The 23,933-nt window shown below is 48.6% G+C and overlaps 1 protein-coding gene and 1 long non-coding RNA gene across 4 annotated transcripts in view; one reads left to right on the forward strand and one right to left on the reverse strand.

The window, feature by feature from the left end:
* MYO7A (myosin VIIA) overlaps positions 1–14,016 on the forward strand; it is an 83,618-nt gene extending 69,602 nt beyond the window's left edge. For all 3 annotated transcript variants that reach the window (XM_027039594.2, XM_027039592.2, XM_027039593.2), the window contains 14 exons: positions 191–381; positions 1,041–1,165; positions 1,817–1,974; positions 2,927–3,080; positions 4,287–4,442; positions 4,967–5,072; positions 6,097–6,210; positions 7,238–7,325; positions 7,508–7,614; positions 9,899–10,084; positions 10,519–10,635; positions 11,723–11,806; positions 12,679–12,798; positions 13,401–14,016. In XM_027039594.2, coding sequence (XP_026895395.1) covers positions 191–381; positions 1,041–1,165; positions 1,817–1,974; positions 2,927–3,080; positions 4,287–4,442; positions 4,967–5,072; positions 6,097–6,210; positions 7,238–7,325; positions 7,508–7,614; positions 9,899–10,084; positions 10,519–10,635; positions 11,723–11,806; positions 12,679–12,798; positions 13,401–13,490 — 1,796 coding nt within the window. In that variant the 3' untranslated portion in view covers positions 13,491–14,016. The remainder of the gene's footprint in view (positions 1–190; positions 382–1,040; positions 1,166–1,816; positions 1,975–2,926; positions 3,081–4,286; positions 4,443–4,966; positions 5,073–6,096; positions 6,211–7,237; positions 7,326–7,507; positions 7,615–9,898; positions 10,085–10,518; positions 10,636–11,722; positions 11,807–12,678; positions 12,799–13,400) is intronic.
* Positions 704–12,756, reverse strand: LOC128311870 (uncharacterized). Its single transcript, XR_008290514.1, has 3 exons — positions 12,484–12,756; positions 3,257–4,836; positions 704–2,212 (listed from the first exon to the last, which is right to left on the reverse strand). It is a non-coding gene; the product is annotated as an uncharacterized LOC128311870 (long non-coding RNA).
* Positions 14,017–23,933: the final 9,917 nt, after the last annotated feature.

Here is a 23,933-nt window from a genome sequence, read left to right on the forward strand (position 1 = left end):
GTGGCCACGTCTGTGTGAAGGGTTGTGGCAAGTTGGAGGCAGGGTGACAAGTGAGCAGACATGAGTGGGCCTGGGCCTCAGTTATTCGGGGCAGGGAGTAACAGTTTGTAGGTCATCAACCTAAATAAAGATGTTCCAATCCAGCCTCTCTCTCTGCCCCCCTGTGGTCCTGCTCACCCCTGCCTCCCAGCGGGAGAGGAGTCAGGTTTCCTCAGCTTTGCCAAGGGAGACCTCATCATCCTGGACCATGACACGGGAGAGCAGGTCATGAACTCAGGCTGGGCCAACGGCATAAATGAGAGGACCAAGCAGCGTGGGGACTTCCCCACTGACTGCGTATATGTCATGCCCACTGTCACCTTGCCGCCGCGGGAGATTGTGGTATGTGGCTTGGGGATGGCAGATGGAGGGGAGTCTCCTCTGGGCCTTTCTTTGTCTTCTTCCCATATCTGTAAAATGGAGTGAGGGATTATACTGGATTAGTGGTCCCCAGTTTCTCTGGAGATGATCTGGGGGTCTTCTGGGACCACAAACTTAAAGTCGGGGAAGCTGTCAAACCTGTGCTGGGTGGAGAGTGGCCGAGGAACTGCCCAGGGCAAGGGATGGAAGGAGAGTGGGGGAGGGAGGCATCACCTTGCACTGTCTGAAAAGGCAGTGAGGGCCGAGCTGGGAAGGGAGCTGTGATCACTGTGATCACTGGAGACTCAGAGCCCAGCTTTCCAGGCAGCTCCTGAGCCAGGCGCTGTTGACTGGGTGGTTCTCACGCCACATCCCCCTCCTCCATCTGGCCTTCTCACTGACCCAACCTGGTTCAGACTCGGGGGACTGCGGAAAGGACCCCGAGTGCAGCAGATGGAGGCAGCAGTAGCCTCAGAGATGGCAAAGAACAAAAGGGGTCCCAGGGTCAGAATGGGGTGAGGGTCAACCCCGTGGTGACCGACTTCCCCAGCCCCAGTCCAGAAGGCTCTGGGCTTTACCATGTTGGCTCCAGGGGTCCCAGGTGAAGAGCTGACCTCAGACCCTTGTCTCTCGGTCTCTAGGCCCTGGTCACCATGACCCCCGACCAGAGACAGGACGTCATTCGGCTCTTGCAGCTGCGGACAGCAGAGCCCGAGGTGCGCGCCAAGCCCTACACGCTGGAGGAATTTTCCTACGACTATTTCAGGTGATGGGGAAAGGGTAGGTGGGCCAGGACAGTGTGAGCCACAGGCTTCTGCTACTCTAGTCCGCGTGGTGGGGTTGCCTCCTGCTGCTGCTGTGTGTGAGCAGGGCCTGGGTCGGAGTGAACAGGAGGGCAGCTTTTGTCTGTCGAGATGTGCCGTCTTGTGCTGTGCCATTTTATCCTTCCTTCATTTGACAGCATGACTGTGGTCACCCCAGGTGGGGTCCTGGGCACTCACGACTCATGCCTGTGCCTGTCTCACCGACTCACAGTCCTGGTGGGGAGATAGGCACAAAACTGGGCAGCTGTGATTCTGTATGCCCAGCATTGTGATGGGGGTGGTGACAGAGGAGAGGCTTCCTGGAGGAGGTGGCATCTGAGCCGAGCTGTGCAGGGGGTGACCTGGGTGGAGGAATGCCGCAGGCAGCACATGCCAAGGCCAGAGCAGAGAAAGCCGAGAGGAGCAATGGGGAGGAGGCCATGGGGGTGGGCAGGGCTGGCTTTCTAGCTGAGAAAGTAAGGTCCAGGGAGGGCTGGTTGACTCATCCCAGGTTGCCCTTATAGCAGGGAGGAGCAGGGCCTTCCACCTCCATGCACAGGTTGGGTAGGGGTGGGTCTCACAATCTGGGGTCAATGCTGGCTGTGCCATGTCAGGCCCCCACCCAAGCACACGCTGAGCCGGGTCATGGTGTCCAAGGCCCGTGGCAAGGACCGGCTGTGGAGCCACACACGGGAGCCGCTCAAGCAAGCACTGCTCAAGAAGATCCTGGGCAGCGAGGAGCTCTCACAGGAAGCCTGCATGGCCTTCATTGATATCCATACCAGGGGTGGGTGCCATGGAAGGGCAGGGCAAGGGCCACAAGGAGGGGGACCTCAGGGCAGGGGGGAACCAGGCCCCTGCCTCCAGGGTTTTCATCCAGATACCTACCTTCTTCTGAGGGGCCCAGGTGGGTCCTGGGCAGGGCGGAGGGATTCGGGTGGAGTGGCTTCATCTATGCCTGGCACCTTACAGTGCACGAGGGGCTGCCTCATCCATTGTCTCCTCTGACCCTGTCATTTGGTTCAAGATGAGTATTGTGTCATGTGCTAGGCCAGGCATGGAGACACAGCTGTGACCAGACCCAGTCCCTGGCCTTCATGGTGCTTATAGCTAAAAGGGGCCATGATGGGGCCAGGCAGCACAGTGAACTGATGTAGCCTTGGAGAGGAGGGCAGGTGGCTTTCCTGGATGAAGAGATGTCTAGGCTGAGACCTGAAGACTGAGTAGGCCCCAGTCAGCCAAAGGGGAGATGGGTGGGGAGTGTTCCAGACAGAATGAGCTTGTCCAAAGGCCCTGAATCACAACATGATTTAGCACAAGTGGAGGGCAGAGGTCTAGAAGGGAGTCTGAAGACGTGGGCAGACTAATAAAGCATTCCCAAGCCCTGTTAAGAAGCTTGGACTGTATCCCAAGGCCATGAGAAGCCCACTAAGCAGGGGGGGTGACACAGTCAGATTTGTGATTTGTAAAGTCCATCTGGGTTGGTGCGAGGACTTTGGATGGGGTGTTGGGGGCTGAGGTAGTGAGGGGAGGAGGTGGCCAGAGGAGTTGAGGAAAGGGTGGGCAGTCGGCATGGAGAGCAGGGTGGGTGCCCATTTCCTGAGTGGGTAGCCTGAGGCCCAGGGCCACACGGTTGGGTGGGGGGCAGACCCCATTAGAGAGTGTGGCCTCCTGGGTCAGTGCTCCCCCCATCAGCCACAAGCCCTTCCTTGACGCCTCCCCACCCATGCTCAAGTACATGGGCGACTACCCATCCAAGAGGACGCGCTCTGTCAATGAGCTCACCGACCAGATCTTTGAGGGTGCCCTAAAGGCCGAGGCCCTCAAGGATGAGGTATACGTGCAGATCCTGAAGCAGCTGACCGACAACCATATCAGGTGAGAGGATGGTAGGCGGGTGCAGGATGGCCTCCCCCCAGTGAGGGGGGAGTCACAGCTGACGGGAATCTTAAAGGTCCTCTACCCATTGTGACAGGGAGCTCCCTCCCTCCCAAGGCAGCATCTGGCCCTGCCTGGCAGCCGTCCTTCCGCATTCAGGCTCCCTCACGTCTTACCTCTGCCGCAAGGTCCAAGGAAGTCTGGTCAAGTACCAAGAGGTGGATGCACCCTCTGAATCTGTCCTTCTCCAAGTCTGACAGCACCGGTTCCTCCTAAATTTGCTCCACTCACTGCCCAAACCTCCTCCGGGTACCCCTCCCAGCCCAGACTCCATTCTGGAGGTTGTGCTCATGAGCAAATGTCCCCAGCCTGGCTCGGGCTGTGCTGGCTGTCAGTTGGAAGCTCCGGCTGAAAATTCTGGGCTGAAGGTGTTGGGTCCCAGAGGGTGCCACCTTGTCCCTGCTGGGTCAGACCACGGCAGGAATGGGAAGTCAGGGACATGCTAAGTCTCAGAGCCTGAGAGAAGCCCCACCATCTCCCCTTACACCCAGACCGCCAATTATGTCCCCAGGTTTGTCATCTTCTGCGCCTCTTGCAAAATCCACCCTCGAATCATACTCAGATCTTCTCACACTGACAAACCTTTATACATGCTGTGCTCACAGCCAGCATTTATGGCCTTTTTTGCATATCAGAATTTGCGTCAGCCTTCAAAACCTAGCTCAAATGCCACCTCCTCCTAGAAGCCCTCTGTGCTTCTCTCCCGTCAGGCCCAGGGAGCTCAGAGTGCCCAATGAAGCCCAGGGGTTGTGCTAACTCAGTGCTAGTTAAAGAACAGACGAGTTAAAGAGTTTTTGCCAGAATACAGATCACACAAGGCTTCCTTCATAGGAAAGTCTTACTAAGAAGAAAAAAAATCTCAGCTGAACCAAGAGTGCTTGGTGACATCGCTGATGTTCATTCTGGCATGAATGAGCACCTTACCTCCATGTGGCCGGTAACTGCGTGGCCCAGTGTGGGTTGGCCAACCACACTTTGTGTAGCACTAACTGGATCTGGCCACCAGGGAGGCGGGTCTGCGTTGGTCCCCAGAAGAGAGGCATGGGGGTCAAGACAGACACGTGCCGCCACAGTGAGGCGCCAAGGATGCTCAGATCCACAAGTGGCCTGCAGAACCCCCGCTGGACACCCCATCTCTTCCCGCAGGTATAGCGAGGAGCGTGGCTGGGAGCTGCTCTGGCTGTGCACGGGCCTCTTCCCACCCAGCAACATCCTGCTGCCCCACGTGCAGCGCTTTCTGCAGTCCCGTAAGCACTGTCCGCTCGCCATCGACTGCCTGCAGCGGCTCCAGAAAGCCCTGAGGTACGGCGGCCCACTGAGAGCAGAGGTGGTGGGCAAAGAGCCTGTGGCAGGTGCCGGGATGGGCTCTCAGCCCCAGTGGGGCTTGTGGGTATCCCTGGCGGGTGAGGGCATGGCCACACAACACGTGGGACCTGTCCCTGGGGTACCACAGCTGCCAGTCGGACAAAGCCTGCAGCGTGGTGCCCATTCTGGACGCAATCGTGTCTGGCTGCTCAGAAGGGCTGGCGCATACCTTCCAGTGTGTCGGGGACGTCTGGGCCATACTCCATACTCTGCACAGCCCATGTGCATCCTTCACGTCCCGTGGTCCCCTTCACAGCCCTATTTGGTCGACGCTGTTCTCTCATTCTACAGTTGAGGGGTTGGAGGCTCGTGGAGATTAAGTGACTGTCACCTGGCAGGGAGTGGCGGACAAGGGATTAGAACTGGGGTCTGTCTCCAAAGTTCCCTCTGTTCCCTGCTCCCCATGGCCCCATGAACCCACTGGCTCCTGACTGCCCCTCCACCCCTCTCCTGGCTTTCAGAAATGGGTCCCGGAAGTACCCCCCACACCTGGTGGAGGTGGAGGCCATCCAGCACAAAACCACCCAGATTTTCCACAAGGTCTACTTTCCTGATGACACCGATGAGGTGAGGGCTGCTGGCTTCTTGGTGAAGGACCAGATTCCCCAAGGACACAGGGAACAGCCCTGATGCCTCTCCCCTGCTACCCCCACATTTGCTCCTCAGTGGTCAGGGCTCAGTCGAGAGGTTACAGACTCCTTGGGTTCCCGATCTGACCTTCTGTTGTCTCCAAGAGCTTCCTTGAGAAGATCATTCTTCCCTCTCTGAGGTGGCTCTGCCTCAGAGAAAAGTGCTCTCTGAGCTGAGCTCTATGCTGGTGCCACCTCCCTGATGTCAGCTCTGTTCCTGGTCACAGGCCTGCCTGCCCAGGCCTCTCCTATTGTCCCCGAGCCCACTTTCCTGCAGGCCCCTTCCTTCCTCCTCACTTGTCCTGATTGTGGGTCTCCTGGTCCAATGGTCCTGTTAGCCTTCCCATCATGCCCATTAGGTCAGGCTGCCTCCTGACCTCCACTCTTTGCCCCATCTCAGCATCTCATTCAGATAAATGAATCCAGCACCAAAACTTTTAGTTTGAAAAGCAGTTTTAGAACTTGTCTAAAGACTAGAGACTCAGAAATGTCATGATAGGATTTCAGTGACAAGGACAAGAAACTAACAAATCCTTTCCTGTCCCTCCAGTGGAAGGTTATATGAAGCAGTCCCTCTCCCACCCCGCACCTACCCCTACCCCTGGCTGCTTCCCCTCTTTTTCCCTCCCCCTTCTGGAATTTGCTTTCTTCTTCCTCCAGCCTCTCTCCTCCCAAACACCCCGCCTATCTTTGCTCCCTTGTCCTCGTGTCACCCATGCTTGTACAGCCAGGCCCACAACCCTGGAAGCAGAGGCTGAGTGTGCTTGGATTGGGGAGGACACAATCTGGGAAGACCCAGACCGGAGCTGCTTTTTCCTTTTCTTAAATGCTGTGTCCAGCTCTAGACCCATGGGGAAACACCTCAGATGGAGGCTGCCCTGCATGGGTGGGAGTCTAGTTGCAGGCACAGATAGAGGGGCACAGGAAGCCCCAGCCGCAGCCGCCTGCCCCTCACTTCCCAGGCCTTTGAGGTGGAGTCCAGCACTAAGGCTAAAGACTTCTGCCAGAACATCGCAGCCCGGCTGCTCCTCAAGTCCTCAGAAGGATTCAGCCTCTTTGTCAAAATTGCAGACAAGGTGGGTGATGGGTCATTGGCTTCCTATTGGATTGCTGTTGGTCTGTCTGTTGGAACATTTGCTGGGACTGTAGGAGCTCATGGGGCAGTGGGGAGGGGAAAGAGGGGAAGAGAGAGGTGTGCTTGCATGTGGCATCTGATTGTGTCCCTCTCCTTCTTATATCCCTGCAACGGTCCCCGTACTTGTAGCAGCTTCCCCTAAATGTCTCTCCTCTGAGGCATTGCAGAGCATGACCTCAAACCTCTTGGGAGCCATGTGGCACTTTATATTCTGGACCACACAAGGCTCATCGCCCTGCCACAACACACAAGTACTTTCCAGATTTGACTTGACCGGTCCCTCAGCTGCCTTGCCAAGGCCAATTAGTCCTGAAATAACCCCTGAAGGGGGTGTGATTATCCCCACCTAATAGATCACAAAACGTGGACTCAGAAAATTTAAGTAACTTATTCAAAGCCACACAGCAAGGACTCAGATCCCAGTAGGTCTGACTCCAAAGCACAGGCCCCTGCCACCATTCCACCATGCTCTTCCTCACTTCTGTGTTCTTGAAGGTCAAGGGCCCAGCTTTAAAGCCTCTTCCTGTGGGAAGGCTTCCTTGACCATGTCAGGTAGATCAGGTGCTCACTCAGTTCCTTGTGCATCCACGTCTGCCTCCTCATTTCACAACTGTCCCTGTGCCAGACACTGGGGACCCACAGGTGATCTCAGTAAGGTCCTCGACCCAGAGGAGCTTGGAGCCTGTGGGAAGAGCAGGTCACAGATACCAGAGATTGTCCAAGGCAGGGACTGGGCCTCATTCTTGGCCTTCTCACCAGGGCTTAGTCTTTGCTGAACAACTGGAATGACTGTCACTCTGGGTGGGAAGTAGGCTTTGTTCTGGAGACTCAACAGGCATAGTCAGGGCAGAGTGGGACACCTCTTCGGGCTGCAACAAAGGGCCAAAAGGAAGGCATTGGGTGGGAAAGTCAGAAAAATCAGTATTGGTGGAACTAAAATGAATGGATTGGAACGGCCATGTCCCTAGGTCATCAGCGTCCCCGAGAATGACTTCTTCTTCGACTTTGTTCGACACCTGACAGACTGGATAAAGAAAGCACGGCCTGTCAAGGATGGTAATGTGAGGCTGGGCCCTGAGATCATCTGAGGCCCAGAGCAGAGCAGGTGCCGGCACAGGGCCACACCGCGAGGTCCACCTGGGTGGGACCCGAGCTAGGGCCTGCTCCGGGGCTGGTGCTGGGCACGGGTGATCTTCTGTGCTGGGACGCTCTGGGTGACTGACTGCCCTCTGCCACAGGAATCGTGCCCTCGCTCACCTACCAGGTGTTCTTCATGAAGAAGCTGTGGACCACCACGGTGCCCGGGAAGGACCCGATGGCTGATTCCATCTTCCACTATTACCAGGTGAGCTGCCTGCCCCTCTCTGCTGTGCTGCCTCCATGTGCTGCTGGCCTTGCTGTATTTCAGGAAAGCAGAATGCTGCTGTCCTTGCCAGGAGGGGGGCCTCAAATAGTAAGGCCTCTAAGAGATTCCTGCTGGGATCCTGGGGAGTAGCTCAAAGGCAGACCCTTCTCTTTCCTCAGTGCCTTGTACTTTCTTTGGAGACTTTAATCCCCACCCATTCAGGCCCTTCCCTTGGTGAGGGGCTGTCCTCTGAATCAGAGATTCTACAGCTACACCTGTGTGTATCTAGGGCGTCTGTGTGAATGTGTAAACACTGTCTAGCACAAGCATGTGCCTGCGGGAAGCCAGGAGGGAGGCCCCCATGTTGAACCTCTATTTTTTGTCTGATGCTTTTCACTCATTCTGCCCTCCCAGCAAACCCCAACAAGTAGGCATGTTGTTCCCATTTTATAGAGGGAGAAACTGAGACCCAGAGAGATCAAGTGATATAATTAGGGCTACAGGGTGGATAGAATCTGGGTTTGAATCCATGTCTTCACAACTGCAGACTCGGCGATCTTTTCTGGGCCAGTCCTGTTTATCATTCTGTGGGGGAGACAGACCAGGATGCTGGGAAGGTTGCAGGAGGCAGGGATGGTGGCTGCCGTGGTAGAGAGAACCCTGGCCTGGGAGTTGCCAGGGCTCATTCACCGGTGAGATCTGCCCCTCCCCCATGGTGCCCTTTTAGTGAATGGCAACATGAACATCAGCTACCATTTCCCCCAAGGCAGAAACCCAAGTCAGCCTTGACACCTCCCTCTCCCTCATTTTTCATGTCCCAAATCATTCACCTGATGACTTCACCTCCCAAACTCTCCAAAATCCATCCACATGTCTCCATTACCACCAGTACCAACTCAGGTCAGCCCATCATCTCTCATCTGAATGAAGCTGGTAACCTTTGCCCTGAGCTTCCCTGTCCATTTTTGTCCCCTTTGAATCCATTCTTCCTACGGGGGTCATCATGCTTTCGGGATCCTCTCAGTGGCTTCCCTCAAAGTAGAACGCCAAATCCTGACTCTGGCCCTGCATGGGGGTGCCACTAGCTACTTCTGCTGCCTTGTCTTGTATCCAGCACCCCTTTGTTCACTTCACTCCAGCTACGTTTTTTCAAATTCTCAGGTATGCCTGGGGGCCTTTGTAACATTTTCTCTCCTGGGAAGCTTTTCCCTAGGTTCTTTCCTTCACCTACTGAGCTTTTAGATGTTATTTCAATCATCATAAGGGAAATCTTCCCTGTTCCTAAAACTAGATCAGGTCAACTAGTTATATGCTGTCATAGCACTGAGAACAATTCCTTCGAAGATTGTAATTATACATCAATTTGGGGTGACGGATGTCTGTTCTTGCCTTGACTACAAGTTCCTTGCGAGTAGGGAAGTAGATGTTGTTGCTTAAAGGGCCTGACTCATAGCAGATGATCAATGCATATTTGTTGGCTTGATGGATGGGTAAATAGGCGGTGACTCAGTGAATGAATGGGTAGAAGGATGGATGCTGAATGAACTTGTGGGTGGACAGATGGACAAATGAGAAATGGATATGGGTAGGGAGAACCATATGGGTGGACAGATGGATGGGTGTGGATGGATAGATAGGTGGGCGAGTAGATGAAAAAGTGGATGGAAAATAATGGACTCAGGTTTCTAATCTGCAGTGTGTCCTCAGGCCAGCCTCAGTTTTCCTCTGCTTCAACGAGTGGGTAAGACAGTTGTAAGGCTGTGGGCAGTGTTGGCCATTTGGAAGCTTCATCTTTGCTTTTGGTCCACTTCTCATCCTCAATTACTGGAAGTTCAAAGTGGGGAAGAGGCTGGTGCTGCTGATGAAACTAGCGGGTCTCAAAGGAACTGAATGGGAGGAGGCCAGCCAGAGAGGCTTTTCCCAAGGAAGGACAGGCTCAGAAGGTTAGGGGTGTGGAACAGTCTCAGGTTCACCAGATGGTCACTCTGAGTTTCTTCGTCTTTGAAATGTGGCTGCTCACCCCACTGGACCGTTATGAGGGAAAATGAAAGAATAATATTCATACATGGCTCTGCTTTCCAACTGTAAAGTGCTGGATCTGTGCAGGCATGGTTGCTATTTCCGTGTACTGTGCTATCTCCCCTTGGGGCACAGTGTCAGCTGAGGCTGGAGGAAAAGGTAGGCCCAATGTGGGGTAAGGCAATAGACCCAGCCTGAGGGTGGCAGGAAGGAGCCCACTTCCTCCTCCTCCCTCCACGCCTGAGACCTGCTCTGTCTCTGGCAGGAGTTGCCCAAGTATCTCCGAGGCTATCACAAGTGCACACGAGAGGAGGTGCTGCAGCTGGGGGCACTGATCTACAGGGTCAAATTCGAAGAGGACAAGTCCTACTTCCCCAGTATCCCCAAGCTGCTACGGGAGCTGGTGCCCCAGGACCTTATCCGGCAGGTTTCCCCGGATGACTGGAAGCGGGTGAGTATAAAGGCGGTGGCAGGACTAGGGGTCTCTGGGCACCCCACAGGTCAGGCGGCAGGTGCTGGCCAGCAGCCCAGGGAAGTATCTCTTGTTGTCCCTGTGTGTGATAAGGTCACCCTCTCATTTTCCCTTCCTTTCACTTTAGTATCCAGTTCTCCAGGCAAAGGACTCACCTAGCTGCTTGATAGTAATTTGCCCTATTCTAGTAGCCATGGTGACCTGATTTCACTTGATACTCTCTGGTCTGCTTGCTTAGGGGAGGGGAGGGGAGAGAAGGGAAATAAGGATTCCATTAACTGGGATGACGGAGGCCCCTCATGGCCTCCAGGGCCCCCATCCTATGCCTGGCCCTCCAGGGCCCATGACTGCTAACAGTGCAGGTGAGGTAGAAGCGGCAGGGGAGAGGCCTCTGATCCCCCCTCTCCCTACAGTCCATCGTTGCCTACTTCAACAAGCATGCAGGGAAGTCCAAGGAGGAGGCCAAGCTAGCCTTTCTAAAGCTCATCTTCAAGTGGCCCACCTTTGGTTCAGCCTTCTTCGAGGTGAAGGTACGTTATGGGTGGCTTCTCAGGAGGAAGGGAGGAAGGGACTAAGGAGTGGGGATGAGAAAGCACAGAAACGCCTCCCCAGGACTGTGGGAAACAGCGATGGCCTCTGCCACCTGCCCTGGCAAGGAAAGGACGGAAGCACCCTCAGCTTTGTACCACCTCGGTATCTCAGCCCTGGGACATGAGGGACAACCAGCAGCTCAGCCTGGCAGGGGAGGCAGATGTGTAAACCAGCCACAGTAATGGAGAACGATCTGTACTGTGACAAAGGGGAGCCCTTATCAAGGTGACTGAGAAGGCTGAGGAGGCTTCCTGGAGGAGGCCACACCTGAACTTCCAGGAAGACCCTGGGGAGAGTGTTCCTGGCAGAGGGCCTAGTATGAGCAAAGAGCCAGTGGTGTACAGGAAGTGCAAGTGGCTGAGTATGGATGGGTGCAGGGTATGAGAATGAGCAGATTGTGGTGAGGCAGGCTGGCAAGCCGGCGAGGGGGTTGGGTTTCCTCCTGAAGGTGGTGGCCAGCCCTGGAAGGTTCTGCATAGGGATGATGGGGCCAGAAGTCCACTCTGACTGGGGGGCAAGGGTGGGCCTGAGGGGCACGACCGGAGGCAGGAGAATGGTAAACAGGCTCGCGTGAGAACTGGGGGTAGGTCAGGCTGGAGAGGAGGGGATGGCCTTGTTACGTACCTCGGACGGGAGGCCTTTTGAGAAGTCTGGCTGTACAAGGAAGAGAGGGAGGCAGAGAGGTAACCTGGAGGCAGGAGTTAGAGTTCAAAGAGGGTTTTTAAAGAGGGCAGACATTTGGGCTGAGAGAAGAGATGGCCCAGACTCCTAGAGAAGCAGGAGAGAAGGGATGAAAATGCTGCTGGAGAGGGTGGGAGATGGGGTCACTTGGGGACCCGTGAAGGGATCTGGGTTGCACTGAGGTCCCAGCAGAGGTGGAAACCGTGAGGTTGTGGGCAGAGCCACTGGCTCTGCTGCACCTCTGGCATTGAGCAGGAGCAGGGGAGGGCAACTTACTCCTAGCACACAGCTTTTCCTGCTCTGGGCTCCCCCAGCTCTCTGATGGTTTCCGGCTTTCTTTGCCAGCAAACTACGGAGCCAAACTTCCCTGAGATCCTCTTAATTGCCATCAATAAGTATGGGGTCAGCCTCATCGATCCCAGAACCAAGGTAAGCAGTGACAGGGAAGAGCGGGGGTGTGCTTCTCTGTCTGCACCTCTCACAAGAGCCCCCAGACCCAACCCCCCAAAGCCCCTGCTGGCCACCATCCTCACTTAATGTGGCCAAGAAGGCAGATGATCTTGAGAAGTGGTCTGTGTTTGCTTCGGCTATTTCCCTACCTGCTCCATCAAAATTGCTCTCCTAGAGTTACTAGCCAATACCTTGCTACTAAATCCAATGAACTTTTTAGCACTTGGCCTTTTGGCGTCATTGGACCTTACAACCATTCGTTCCTTCCAGAATGCTCTCCACACATTGGTCAGGATGGCAGACTGCACTGGGGTTAAATATTCTCGTATTTATGGGCCAGAGTAGTCCTCACCAAGGGAACCAGGAAGCACAGTCCTACCACATACCCAGGAGGAGTACAGCTGGACCACTGGCGAAGGGTGCCAATGGCCACCACCTTCCTCTTGTGTTCATGTGCCCCACTTTCCTGGTTTTCCTCCTCTCTCTCGGGTCATTCTTCTCACATACTTCTGTGTGATTATTTTCTACCCACACACATGGGGCTCCCTGAGGCTTCCTGGCATCTTCTTGATTTCCTCCTAGTAGGACCATCCCATCCAGGACCCCTGTTTCCATTCCTTCAGGCCTCCCAAATTTCCAGTTCCAGCCCCACATACCCCATAGCCTCATGGATACGGAGGGAGAAGGCATCTGCCTCCCCTAGCATCTCCACAGCAGAGCTGGATTCTCTCTTCTTGCTTCTTTGCTTGTCTGAGGGCCCAAGGCCTTTCTGGTGGGTGTGGGCTGGTGCTGAGGAAAGTGACGCCAGAGGGTCCAGACTGTGCAGGTTCAAATTTTCTCTGCTTTCCCAGGACATCTTGACCACTCATCCCTTCACCAAGATCTCCAACTGGAGCAGTGGCAACACCTACTTCCATATCACCATTGGGAACCTGGTGCGCGGGAGCAAATTGCTCTGTGAGACATCACTGGTGAGACCTCTTTTATTTAGGCCTGGTAGGGCTCCCCTACTTTGCCTAAAGCTCCAACCATCCTCTTTGTCCCCAGAACAAACGTAAGGAGTGCATGGCTTGGCCTGAGATTGGGATCAAAGGTCAGATTGGGCCAAGGTCAAGTCAGTTTGAGGCTCAGCTTAGGTCTGGGAAGGGCACTTAATCTGGGGCTGAGAACAGACCCCTCATTTATTAACTATTGTTTGAATGACTGCAGTGTCTGGGGACTGAGTCTTTAGCCCCTGAGTTCAACAGTGGAGCCATTTAGCAATGAGGCCTCTTGGACTGAGCTGAATTTCTAAGGCGTGGCTCAACTGGTAAAGCCTTTAGAATCACCAGGATGTAAGGGGCATACAAGCTAGGGCCTTCATGTAGGGTCATAACAACTTTGAACCTTAGACATGTGGCTGGATGAGTCCAACCCTTCAGCTGTGAGGCTGGGGAGATGGGAGTCCAGAGCAGTACAGGATTCTCCTTAGTTCAGGGCTCTGCCCTTTGCAGTTTCCTGGGCGTGTTCTGGGTCTGAATGGGCTGGCCCTGTCCCACTATTTGCTCTGTTTATCTTCTTGTGCTGTTTCCAGGGCTACAAGATGGATGACCTCCTGACTTCCTATATTAGCCAAATGCTCACAGCCATGAGCAAACAGCGGGGCTCCAGGAGTGGCAAGTGAACAGTGGGGGAGGTGGTCCTGTTTCAGGCCCATCAGCTACCTCTGCAGGTGGGAGAGGACTTCTGCCATCTGGGCAGGGAGGCTGGGTTAGCCGGCCACCACTGATTATTACACCAACTTAGCCTCTGATCCTCTTCCAGTGAGGCAGCCTTGCTGGGATGAAGAGCTCCCCTCTATCCACTCCTGAGAGGTGGTTCTAGCTCTGGCTTGCGGTGGCCTTCCCAGTTGTAAAACCCTATGCTCCTTGGGTGCCTTAGACCAGTCCTACCGTGCGACCTCCTTTGACTTTCCATGCAACCACTGTGACAGGGAATCAAGAGGACAACTTAGTTCTCCATACTGGGACCAACCAAACCAAACCAACCAAGAATATTCTGAAATCCAAGGGACTGGCTTAATTCCTGTAAGTCCAGAATTCTCAGCTGGGATGAGGGAGACAGACTACTTTTCTATATTGCAGTGTGAGTGCTGAGCCCTGTGTTAGTCTCCCCTGATCACCTCAGGGTATAAAGTATGTGTTTAATCATTTGGCCCTCTGGTGTCTTTGCTCGGGGAAGAGGAGAGAGTGGGGTGTGGCCTGTAGGACTATCTCCTCAGTCTGTGTGTGTAGGGCTAAGCTGGTCTGGGTTTGGGGTGCCTGAGCCCAAGATGTGCTTGAAAGGGGCTTAAAGGGGCTGGCTGGGACCACGGTGGGTTAGGGGTAAATGTTAGGACATCAGCCTGGGAGGTAGGGGCCTAAGTGTGCAGGGGCCAGCTTCTGGGCCTTAACTAGGACCAGTGGAGCCAAAGTGACCCTCGCATCCTGTCAGAAACATCTCCTTGGTTCATCAAGAAATCCAAGAATTGTGCTGCCTAAGGTTAAATCCTTGTGTCCTCAGAGTGCCTATAAAACGTTACTTTGTGACCAGGATGAAACAACCAAATTCAGCTGTGATCTGGTGAGGCATGGGAGTGGGGGTTTTAGACAGAGAGGTAGGATTTGGGTGTGAGGCATCCTCCTGGGTCATGACGGGGAAGAGTGCCTAGAGAAGTGACAGTGGAGACTGCCCTAGAGGAGGGTATGTTTACGATGAGCCCCTAAGGCCCCCCCTAATACTTCAGTAGGGCCAAATCCTTATTGTCCTCACACACACAACTGTCTTGGGTCATCTGCATCCAGATGCCAAACACTCCAGAGGGAGTTCTATTCCTGTTCTCCTCAGCTACCTGTGTGGGAGGAGCTGGTTGTGAAAATGGAGGCCCCAAACCAGATAGCCCTGATTTCTGGGATGACCATGTGGCTTTCTGAGACAGCTTTGCCCCACCAGTGTTTACAGAGCTCCATAGGCAGCCTCAGATAAATCTGAGCCAGAAGGAAGGTGCTGTGGTGGTGTGCCTCTACACAATCATCAGTGGGGATACAGAGGCCCAGAGAAGGTGTGCGAATAAGTGAAGGCCACACCGAACTCAGTTCACTACTTTTAACATTTGGCTCTGAGACACCAAGGGCTCCAGATGCTTGTTCTATGCCCTAGTTCCCCTTCAAGGCCTAGGGTCATTGGGTAGGCACAGAATTATGCCCATCATCCCATTGCACACTAGATCACAGTGTGTGTGTGGGATGAGATCTTTCCCCTGATTCACGCCCTTGCCTATACCACTTCTCATTCTCTGACTCAGGATGGCATCACTTTTGCACTCATCCCCTAGTCTGTCAGCCTGAGTGATCACAGAGGGGTCCAAAGAATATGCCATTAACCTTCTGGGTTCCTGAGAGGTTGCCTTTATTCTCATGCTGATGTGCACAAAGCCATTCCTTTAGCAGGGAGTACTATGAAGGGTTAGGATAAGAAACCCTGTAACTCCAGCTTCAAGACCACAACAACAGTTTTTCCCTTGCCCATCCCCTAGAGATGCATTCTTTATGGAAAGCACTAGACCAGAGTGGTTCCCCTGAGAGCCTCAATGGCCCTTCTGCACTCCTTTCTTGACTACTTCCCACCATCACCACCCTTAGGCACAGAGAGGAAGAAGAAGGAAAAGGCAATGTATGACAAAATTTTCTCCAAGGACATCCTATAGGAGGAGGAGAACATGCTAGAGAAGGAATGCACTGTATGAAAGACTTCCTGGGAGGAGGATTTAACAATGGGGATCTCTTGGGATTTTCAGGATGGGGACCTCTTTAGTGGGCACTGTGGGTCCCAAGGTTTCTAGGGCAGGGGGTCAATATGATTCAATGGAGGGGATCTGTCTGATGACCCCCCCCTAGGGAAGAATGTCGGTGGTTTGATGTTCTTAGGGGACCCTGGTAGGATGACTTTTCCCTCAGGGGATATTGATAGTTAGATCTCCTTGGGGGACAGTGGTGGTTTGACCTTCCCCTTGGGCAGTCACTGGTGGCTTCACATCCTTCTTGGGAGGGTACTGTGGTTTGAGGGCCTCCTGTTTGGGGGCTTCTGTGACACAGAGGGAACTTGGATATCTGAGAATTGGGGGGATTCAGGCTGGCTGGAAGGTGGCTGCTGTCCAGGGCTTTTCCATGACTCATTTTCTATGTCAGGGACTGGTTCCTGAATATGTTGTAGGGGGTAGAAAAGACATACACACAGATTCCCTTAGTGTCACTTTCCCAATCTGTGTTTGCTATGTGGTGAACTCCTAGTCCTCTCTTAAACGTTAGAACCACCCCTACTCCCTCAGGCTCATTCTTCTAAGTTTCCTCCCCCAAGATTTTCGGCAAACATATATGGCCTGCCAATTCTGCTTGAGGCAAATAAGGTCCATTATGTGAGGGTATGGAAGCTCCAAAGGAAGCTCTCAAAAAGTAGCAACTAAAACTTGCTTAAAGATTATATATTTTATAATAATTGCTTTCAAGTCAGTTATAGAGAGAAAGGAACATGTTTCCCTACTGGAATGCGAGCTTCTTGAGGCCAGGAACCTTTAACTTGCTTGTCACTGTATTCCTGGTGCCCAGAAAAATGTCACATACTAGGTGCTTGATATAATTTTTTGACTGATGGAAAAACTGGTAATAGAGAATTCAGACCTACTCTCCTACTCGAGGAAATTTTTTTTTTTAAATGGATACAATACAAAGAAAAACATATTAACAACGTAGTGACGAGTTACGGGGACCAAATCAAGAATGTGGTGATCCAAAAAGTGAAGCCCAGACCCAACTATACACTGTCTACAAGAAAGTAGATACAAATAGATTGAAATTAAAGCCTGGAAAAATGAATACCTTGTTAACACTACTGAAAAGAAAGATGAAGTTGCTATTAATATCACACAATGTCTTTGCTTCAGAGCAAAGAATATTACCAGGGATAAAGAAGTTCATTTCCTAATGATTAAAGAGATCATTTCATCAAAACACATGAAGCAAAGACAAGACTGCAAAAAGAACTAAATCTATAATTATATTTGAAGATTTTGATGCCCCACTCTCAATAAAAGAACTGGGCAGAAAATCAGTAAGATGTAGAACACCTGAAAAACTACTGGTTCTGGTCCAAGATGGTGATGTAGGAAGATGCTGAACTCACCTCCTCCACAGACACCTATTTATAGAGCAATTCCTCCTGAAGACGACCTGAGGGCTGACTGAACAGCTTCTTCACCACAAAGAAACCACGCAGAGACTGAACTGTAGTGGCTGGGCAGGTGGTGTAGTACGGAGGGGCTGTGAGCAGACTTGTATGCCCTGAGGCACAGAAAAAAGCCTTGGTTTCAAAGGGCAACTAGATATAAAGGAACCAGTCCTAGAACCCTGCTGAACTGGGGGGGGGGGGGGGGGAGGTGAAGTGCTGGAACCCTCTCCAGGTCACAGGACCTGGAAAACACCATGGTTTATGTTCCTCCTCCACCTTTATCAAGGTGTGGATGGAAGCAGGGTCTGGGCATAGCTGGCCTACTGCCTCAGTCAGCCCCAGATCCCTACCCCACACCAGCCTAAGCCATCCCTGCCTATAAAGTAGCACCGCCCCCCCCCCCCCCCCAACTCCCACCAGTGTAGTGCATACCCGGACAGTCCTGGTCAGTGTCCGCTCAGCTACAGCCATCTTGCCAAGGTGACATAGGTGGAAAGCACCCTGGAACACACTAGCTCCACACCACTTTGGCTCCAGACAACTTGCTGAAGTACTCCTGGCGCAGAGCCCTGTGGGACTTCCTGGCTGATACCTGCCTCAGCTCCAGCTGCCCCACCAAGGTACCCCCTGCATTGAGCATCCTGGAACACAGTGACTTGCATCTACTTCAGCTTCAGTCCTGTCAGGGCACCAACTGCATGGTGAGTCCTGATACAACCCCGGCCCGCTTCCACCTCTGCTTTGGTCATCCAGAGTGCCCTGGGACTCTCAACCCATATCCAGCTACAGCTCTAGCCAGCCAAAGTCACCAGGCACATACAGTCTACACAAGGGATGACCATTCACAAGACCATTCCTTTAAGTTTAGGAGAAGTAGGTGTTCTGCCTCATTCATAGAAATAAACACAGAAAGTCAAGCAAAATGAGACAGAGGAATACGCTGCAAATGAAAGAACAAGACAAAACCTCATAAAAACTACATGAAATAACCAATCTACCTGATAAAGAGTTCAAAGTAATGGTTATAAAGGTGTTCAACAGCCTGGAGAGAATAGATGAACTTAGAACATCAATGAGATAGAAAACATAAAAGACCAGAGTTTAAGAACACAATAACCTAAATGAAAAATACATTAGAGGTTGTAGAAAAACAGAGCAGTAATCTGGAAGACAGGGTAATGGAGGGCACCTGAGTTGAACAGCAAAAGGAAAAAAGAATTTTAAAAAATGAGGATAGGTTAAGGTCTCTTGGGCAACATCAAATATTTGCATTATAAGGGTTCCAGAAGGAGAAGAGAGAGAGCCAGAAAACTTGTTTGAAGAAATAGCTAAAAACTTCCACAACCCAGGGAAGGAAACAGACATCCTGGTTTAAGAAGCACAAAGAGTTCAAAACAAGATGAACCCAATGAGATCCACACCATGACACATGGTAATTTGAATGTCAAAGATTAAAGGAAGAATTTAAAAAGCAGCAAGAGAGAAGTGACTAGTAATGTACAAGGGAAACTCCCTAAGGCCATCAGCTGAGTTTTCAGAAACTTTGCAGGCCAGAAGGAAGTGGCATGATCTACTCAAAGTGCTGAAAGGAAAAAACATACAACCTGAGAATATTCTACCTGGCAAGATTATCATTCAGAATTGAAGGACAGAGAAAGAGTTTCCCAGAAAAACAAAAGCTAAAGAAGTCATCGCCACTACACTGGCCTTAGAAGAAATGTTAAAGGTACTTCTTTAAGTAGAAAAGTCCATAATTATAAGAAACTTGTGAAAGGAAAAAATATTTCATGAATAAAAGCAAACAGTATGGTAGTAGAGCAATTATATCTAAAATATTAGTTGACGGGACTCACAGAAAGAGACAACATATACATAAAACGTGGAGTGTGGAACTAAAAATCAAATTCCTTTAGAAAGTGTTCAAACTTAAGTGACTATCAACTTAATACAGACTGCTATATACTTAGAATGTTATATATGAACTTCATGGTAACCACAAACCCAAAACCTGTAACAGATACACTAAAGTCATCAGTCACAAGAAAGAGTACGGGAGAAAAAAGGAACATAGAAGAGCTACAAAAAGCACCCATAAAAGTTAACAAAATGGCAGTAAGTACGCAACTATCAATGATTAAATGTACATAGTGTAAATGTTCTAATCAAATGCGTAGGGTGATGGAATAGATAAAAAAAATCAAGACCCATGTATATGTTGCCTACAAGAGACTCACTTCAGACCTAAAGACACATACAGACTGAAAGTGAAGGGATGGAAAAATATATTCCATGCAAATATCAGGGGAAAAAAGCCAGGGTAGCAATACTTACAAGACACAAAAAAGGTCATTGCACAATGATACAGGGATCGATCCAGCAAGAGGATATAACAATTGTAAATATCCGTGCACCCAACACTGGAGCACCTATATACATAGAGGAAATTTTAACATTTATAAAAGGAGAAATTGACAGTAGGGAATAATAATAGAGAACTTTAACACCCTACTTACATAAATGGATAGACAATCCAGACAGAAAACTAACAAGGAAATTGTGGCACTGAACAACACATTAGACCAGATGGACTTTATAGATAAATACAGAACATTCCATCCCAAACTAGAATGCACATTCTTTTCAAGTGCACATGGAACATTCACCAGGACAGATCATGTGTTAGGCCACAAAATAAGTCTTGATAAATTTAAAAATACTGAAATCATATCATGCATATTTTCTGTACACAGTAGATAATTAAAATCAACTATAAGAAAAAAATGGAAGAAACACAAATACATGGAGGCTAAACAATATGCCACTAAACAATGAATGGATCAGTGAAGAAGTCAAAGAGGAAATTTTAAAAAATACACGGAGACAAATGAAACTATAAAAACACAGTGGTCCAAAATCTTTGGGACCCAGCAAAAGCAGTTCTAAGGGAAATTTAAAATGATACAGGCTTATCTCAATAAACAAGAAAACTCTCAAACAGTCTAACCTTAAAGGAACTATAAAAACAAGAACAAAGCCCAAAGTTAGAAGGAAGGAAATAATAAAGATTAGAGTATAAATTAATGAAATAAAGACTAAAAACCAATAGAAAAGATCAATGATATTGTATATCTGAAACTAATATAATGCTGTATGTTAATTATACTTGAATTTTAAAAAGCTGAATTATAAAGTCAATAAACAATAGTTAAAAATCTTTTAAAAAATCAATGAAACCAGAACTGGCTTTTTGAAAAGATAAGCAAAATTGATAAACCTTTAGCCAGCCTCATCAAGAAAGAGAGAACCAAAACAAAATCAGAAATGAAAGAAGGGAAGCAACAAATGACACCACAGAAATACAAAGGATTATAAGAGACTACTACTATGAAAAATTACATGCCAAGATACTGGTCAACATAGAAGAAATGGATAAATTCCTAGAAACATACAATCTTCCAAAACCGAATCAAAAAGAAAAAATCTGACTAGTAACAAAATGGAATCAGTAATCAAAAAACTCACAACAAACAAAAGTCTAGGACCAGATGGACTCACCAGTGAATTCCACCAAACATTTAAAGAGCTAATAACTATTCTCCTCAAACTATTAAAAAAAAAAAAAATAGGAAAGCGAAGAAAGATTCCAGATTCATTCTGAGGCCAGCATTATCCTGACACCAAAACCAGACAAAGACACTACAAAAATCAATATCCAATATCAATAGACCAATATCCCTGATGAATGTAGATGCAAAAATCCTCTACAAAGTATTAGCAAACTACACTCAACAATACATTAACAGGATCATTCACCACAATCAATGGGATTTATTCCAGGGATGCAAAGACGGCTCAATATCCACAAATCAATGTAATACATCACAATAACAAAATGAAGAATAAAAATCATATGCTCATCTCAGTCAAGACAAAAAAGCATTTCACAAAACTAAACATGTGTTCATGATAAACACTCTCAACAAAGTGGGTTTAGAGGGATCATAGCTTAACATAATAAAGGCTATATATGACAAGCCCAGAGCTAACATCATGGTCAATGGTGAAAAACAGAGCTTTTCCTCTAAGATCAGGAACAAGACAATAATGCCCATTGTTGTCACCTTTATTCAACATAGTACTGGAAGTCCTACCCACAGCAATGAGACAAGAAATGAAAGGTATCCAAACGATACGAAGTAAAAACTATTTGCAAATGACATGATACTACACATAGAAAACTCTGAAGACTCCATCAAAAAACTATTAGAAGTGATATATGAATTCAGTAAAGTTGCAGGACACAAAATTAATATGCAGAAATTCACTGTGTTTCTATACATTAATAATGAAATAAAGAAATTAAGAAAACAATTCCATTTACAATTTCACACCAAAAAAAAAAAAAAAAACACCTAGAGATAAACTTAACCAAGGAGGTGAAAGGCCTGTAACTTAAAAACCACAATGAGACATCACTTTATACCTATCAGAATGGCTAGAATCAAAAAGAGTAACAGATCTTGGTGAGGAGACAGAGAACAAGGAACCCTCATGCACTGTTGGTCAGTTTGTAAACTGGTTCAGCTCTTGTGGAAAACAATACAGAAGTTACTAAAAAAATTAAAAATAGAAATATTACACGATCCATTAATTCTACTATCGGGTATTTAACCAAACAAAACTAAAACACTAATTCAAAAAGATCTATACACTCCTACGTTTATTGCAGCTCTATTTACAATAGCCATGATATGGAAACAACATAAGTGTCCACCGATAGATGAATGGATAAGTAGTAGTAGTATATATATACAGGGGAATATTCAGCCATAAAAGAGAATGAGAAATTGACATTTGCAACAATGGATGGAACTAAAGGGTATTACATGCTAAGTGAAATAGGTCAAAGACAAATACCATATGATTTCATTTAATATGTAGACTCTAAAACACAAATGAAAAAAGCAGAAAAACACCCATAATTATAACAAACTGATGAGTGCCCATCCCCCCTCACACCTAACATCTCCCCTCTGGCAAGGTGGGTGAAGGAAAGTGGGAGGCACAGGTTCCAGATACGGAGTGGATAAGTCACAGAGATGAAAGGTACAACATAGGGAATATAGTCAATTTTATTATAATAGCCTTGTATGGTGACAGATGGTAGCTACATTTGTGGGGAGCATAACAATGTATAGAGAAGTTGAATCACTGTTGTACACCTGAAACTAATGTAACATTGTGGGTCAAATATACTTAAAAAGCAAAACAAAAAACACTACTAACCAACTAGATCCCATTGACATTTACAGAACATTCCACCCAATGATAGCAAAGTGCACATTCTTTTCAAGTACACATGGACATTTACCAAGACAGACCATATTCTGGGTCACAAAAATAGCACCAATAAATTTTAAAGGATTTAAGTCACATAAAGTATGTTCTCTGACCATATAGAATTAAGTTAGAAATCAGTAACATAAATATATCTGGAAGATACCATTTGGAAACCTAACATACTTCTAACCCAAGGGACAAAGAAGAATTAACATTACCTGATTTCAAGACTTACTATGAAGCTATAGTAATCAAGGAAATATGATTTTGTCATAAAGAGTGTCAAGCAGATACATGGAACAGAGTCAAGAGTTCAGAAATAGACCCACACATACGAAGAGAATTGATTTCTTATAAAGGTGCAAAGGCAATTCAGTGAAGAAATAATAGTCTTTTAAACAAATGGTGCTGGAATAACTATGCCAAAAACCCCCAAAACTTAAGTCTATACCTTGTACTATATACAAAACTTAATTCAAATGGATTATGGACCTAAATATAAAACCCAAAACTATAAAACTTCGTGGGGGAAAAACACTTAGGAGAAAATCTGCTACCTTAGGTAAGCAAAGATCTTAGAAATGACATCAAAACCATGATTTATAAGGGCTCCTGGGTGGCTCAGTCGGTTCAGCGCATGACTTTGGCTCAGGTCATGATCTCATGGTTGATGGGTTCGAGCCCCGCCTTGGGCTCTGTGCTGACAGCTCAGAGCTTGGAGCCTGCTTTGGATTCTGTGTCTCCCTCTGCCCACCCCCCCTACTCTCTGCCTCTCCCCTGCTTGCACTCTCCTTCTCTCTCTCTCTCTCAAAAATAAATATAAAAAAAAATTTTTAAACCCCATGAATTATATAAGAAAAAATCTGAGGGGCACCTGGGTGGCTCAGTTAAGTGTCTATTGGTTTTGGCTCAGGTCATGATTCAAGGTTCATGAGTTCGAGCCCCACATGGGGCTCTATACTGAGAGTATGGAGCCTGCTTAGGATTCTCTCTCTCCCCTCTCTCTCTGTCCCTACCCTGTTTACTCTCTCTCTCTCTCTCTGTAAATAAATAAATAAATAAACTAAAAGAAAAGAAAAAGAAAAAATGTAATAAGTACATTTACTCTAAACTAAAAACCTCTGCCTTCTGAAGACTGGTACCATTAGGATGAAAAGACTAGGCATGACCTAGAAGAAATTATGCGTAACACATATATCTGATAAAGGATGTATAAATATATAAGTGTGTCACAAAACTAATAATAAACTCACTATAAAAAGGACAAAAGATTTGAACAGACACTTCCCCAAAAAGAGATGCAGATGGCAAGTAAGCACAGGAAAAGATGCTCAACATTATTAAACATTACAGAAACGCAACTGTAAATCACAGTGAGATTCCACTCCACATGTACTTAGAATGGTTAAGATGAAAAAGAGTGACCAAACCAAATGTTGGTAAAGATGTTGAAAGCAGAACTCTCATACACTGCTGGTGGGAATATAAAATGGTACAACTGCTTTGCAAATCAATTTTGCAATTT

Source organism: Acinonyx jubatus, chromosome D1, assembly GCF_027475565.1.
Source record: "Acinonyx jubatus isolate Ajub_Pintada_27869175 chromosome D1, VMU_Ajub_asm_v1.0, whole genome shotgun sequence".
Lineage (NCBI taxonomy): Eukaryota > Metazoa > Chordata > Mammalia > Carnivora > Felidae > Acinonyx > Acinonyx jubatus.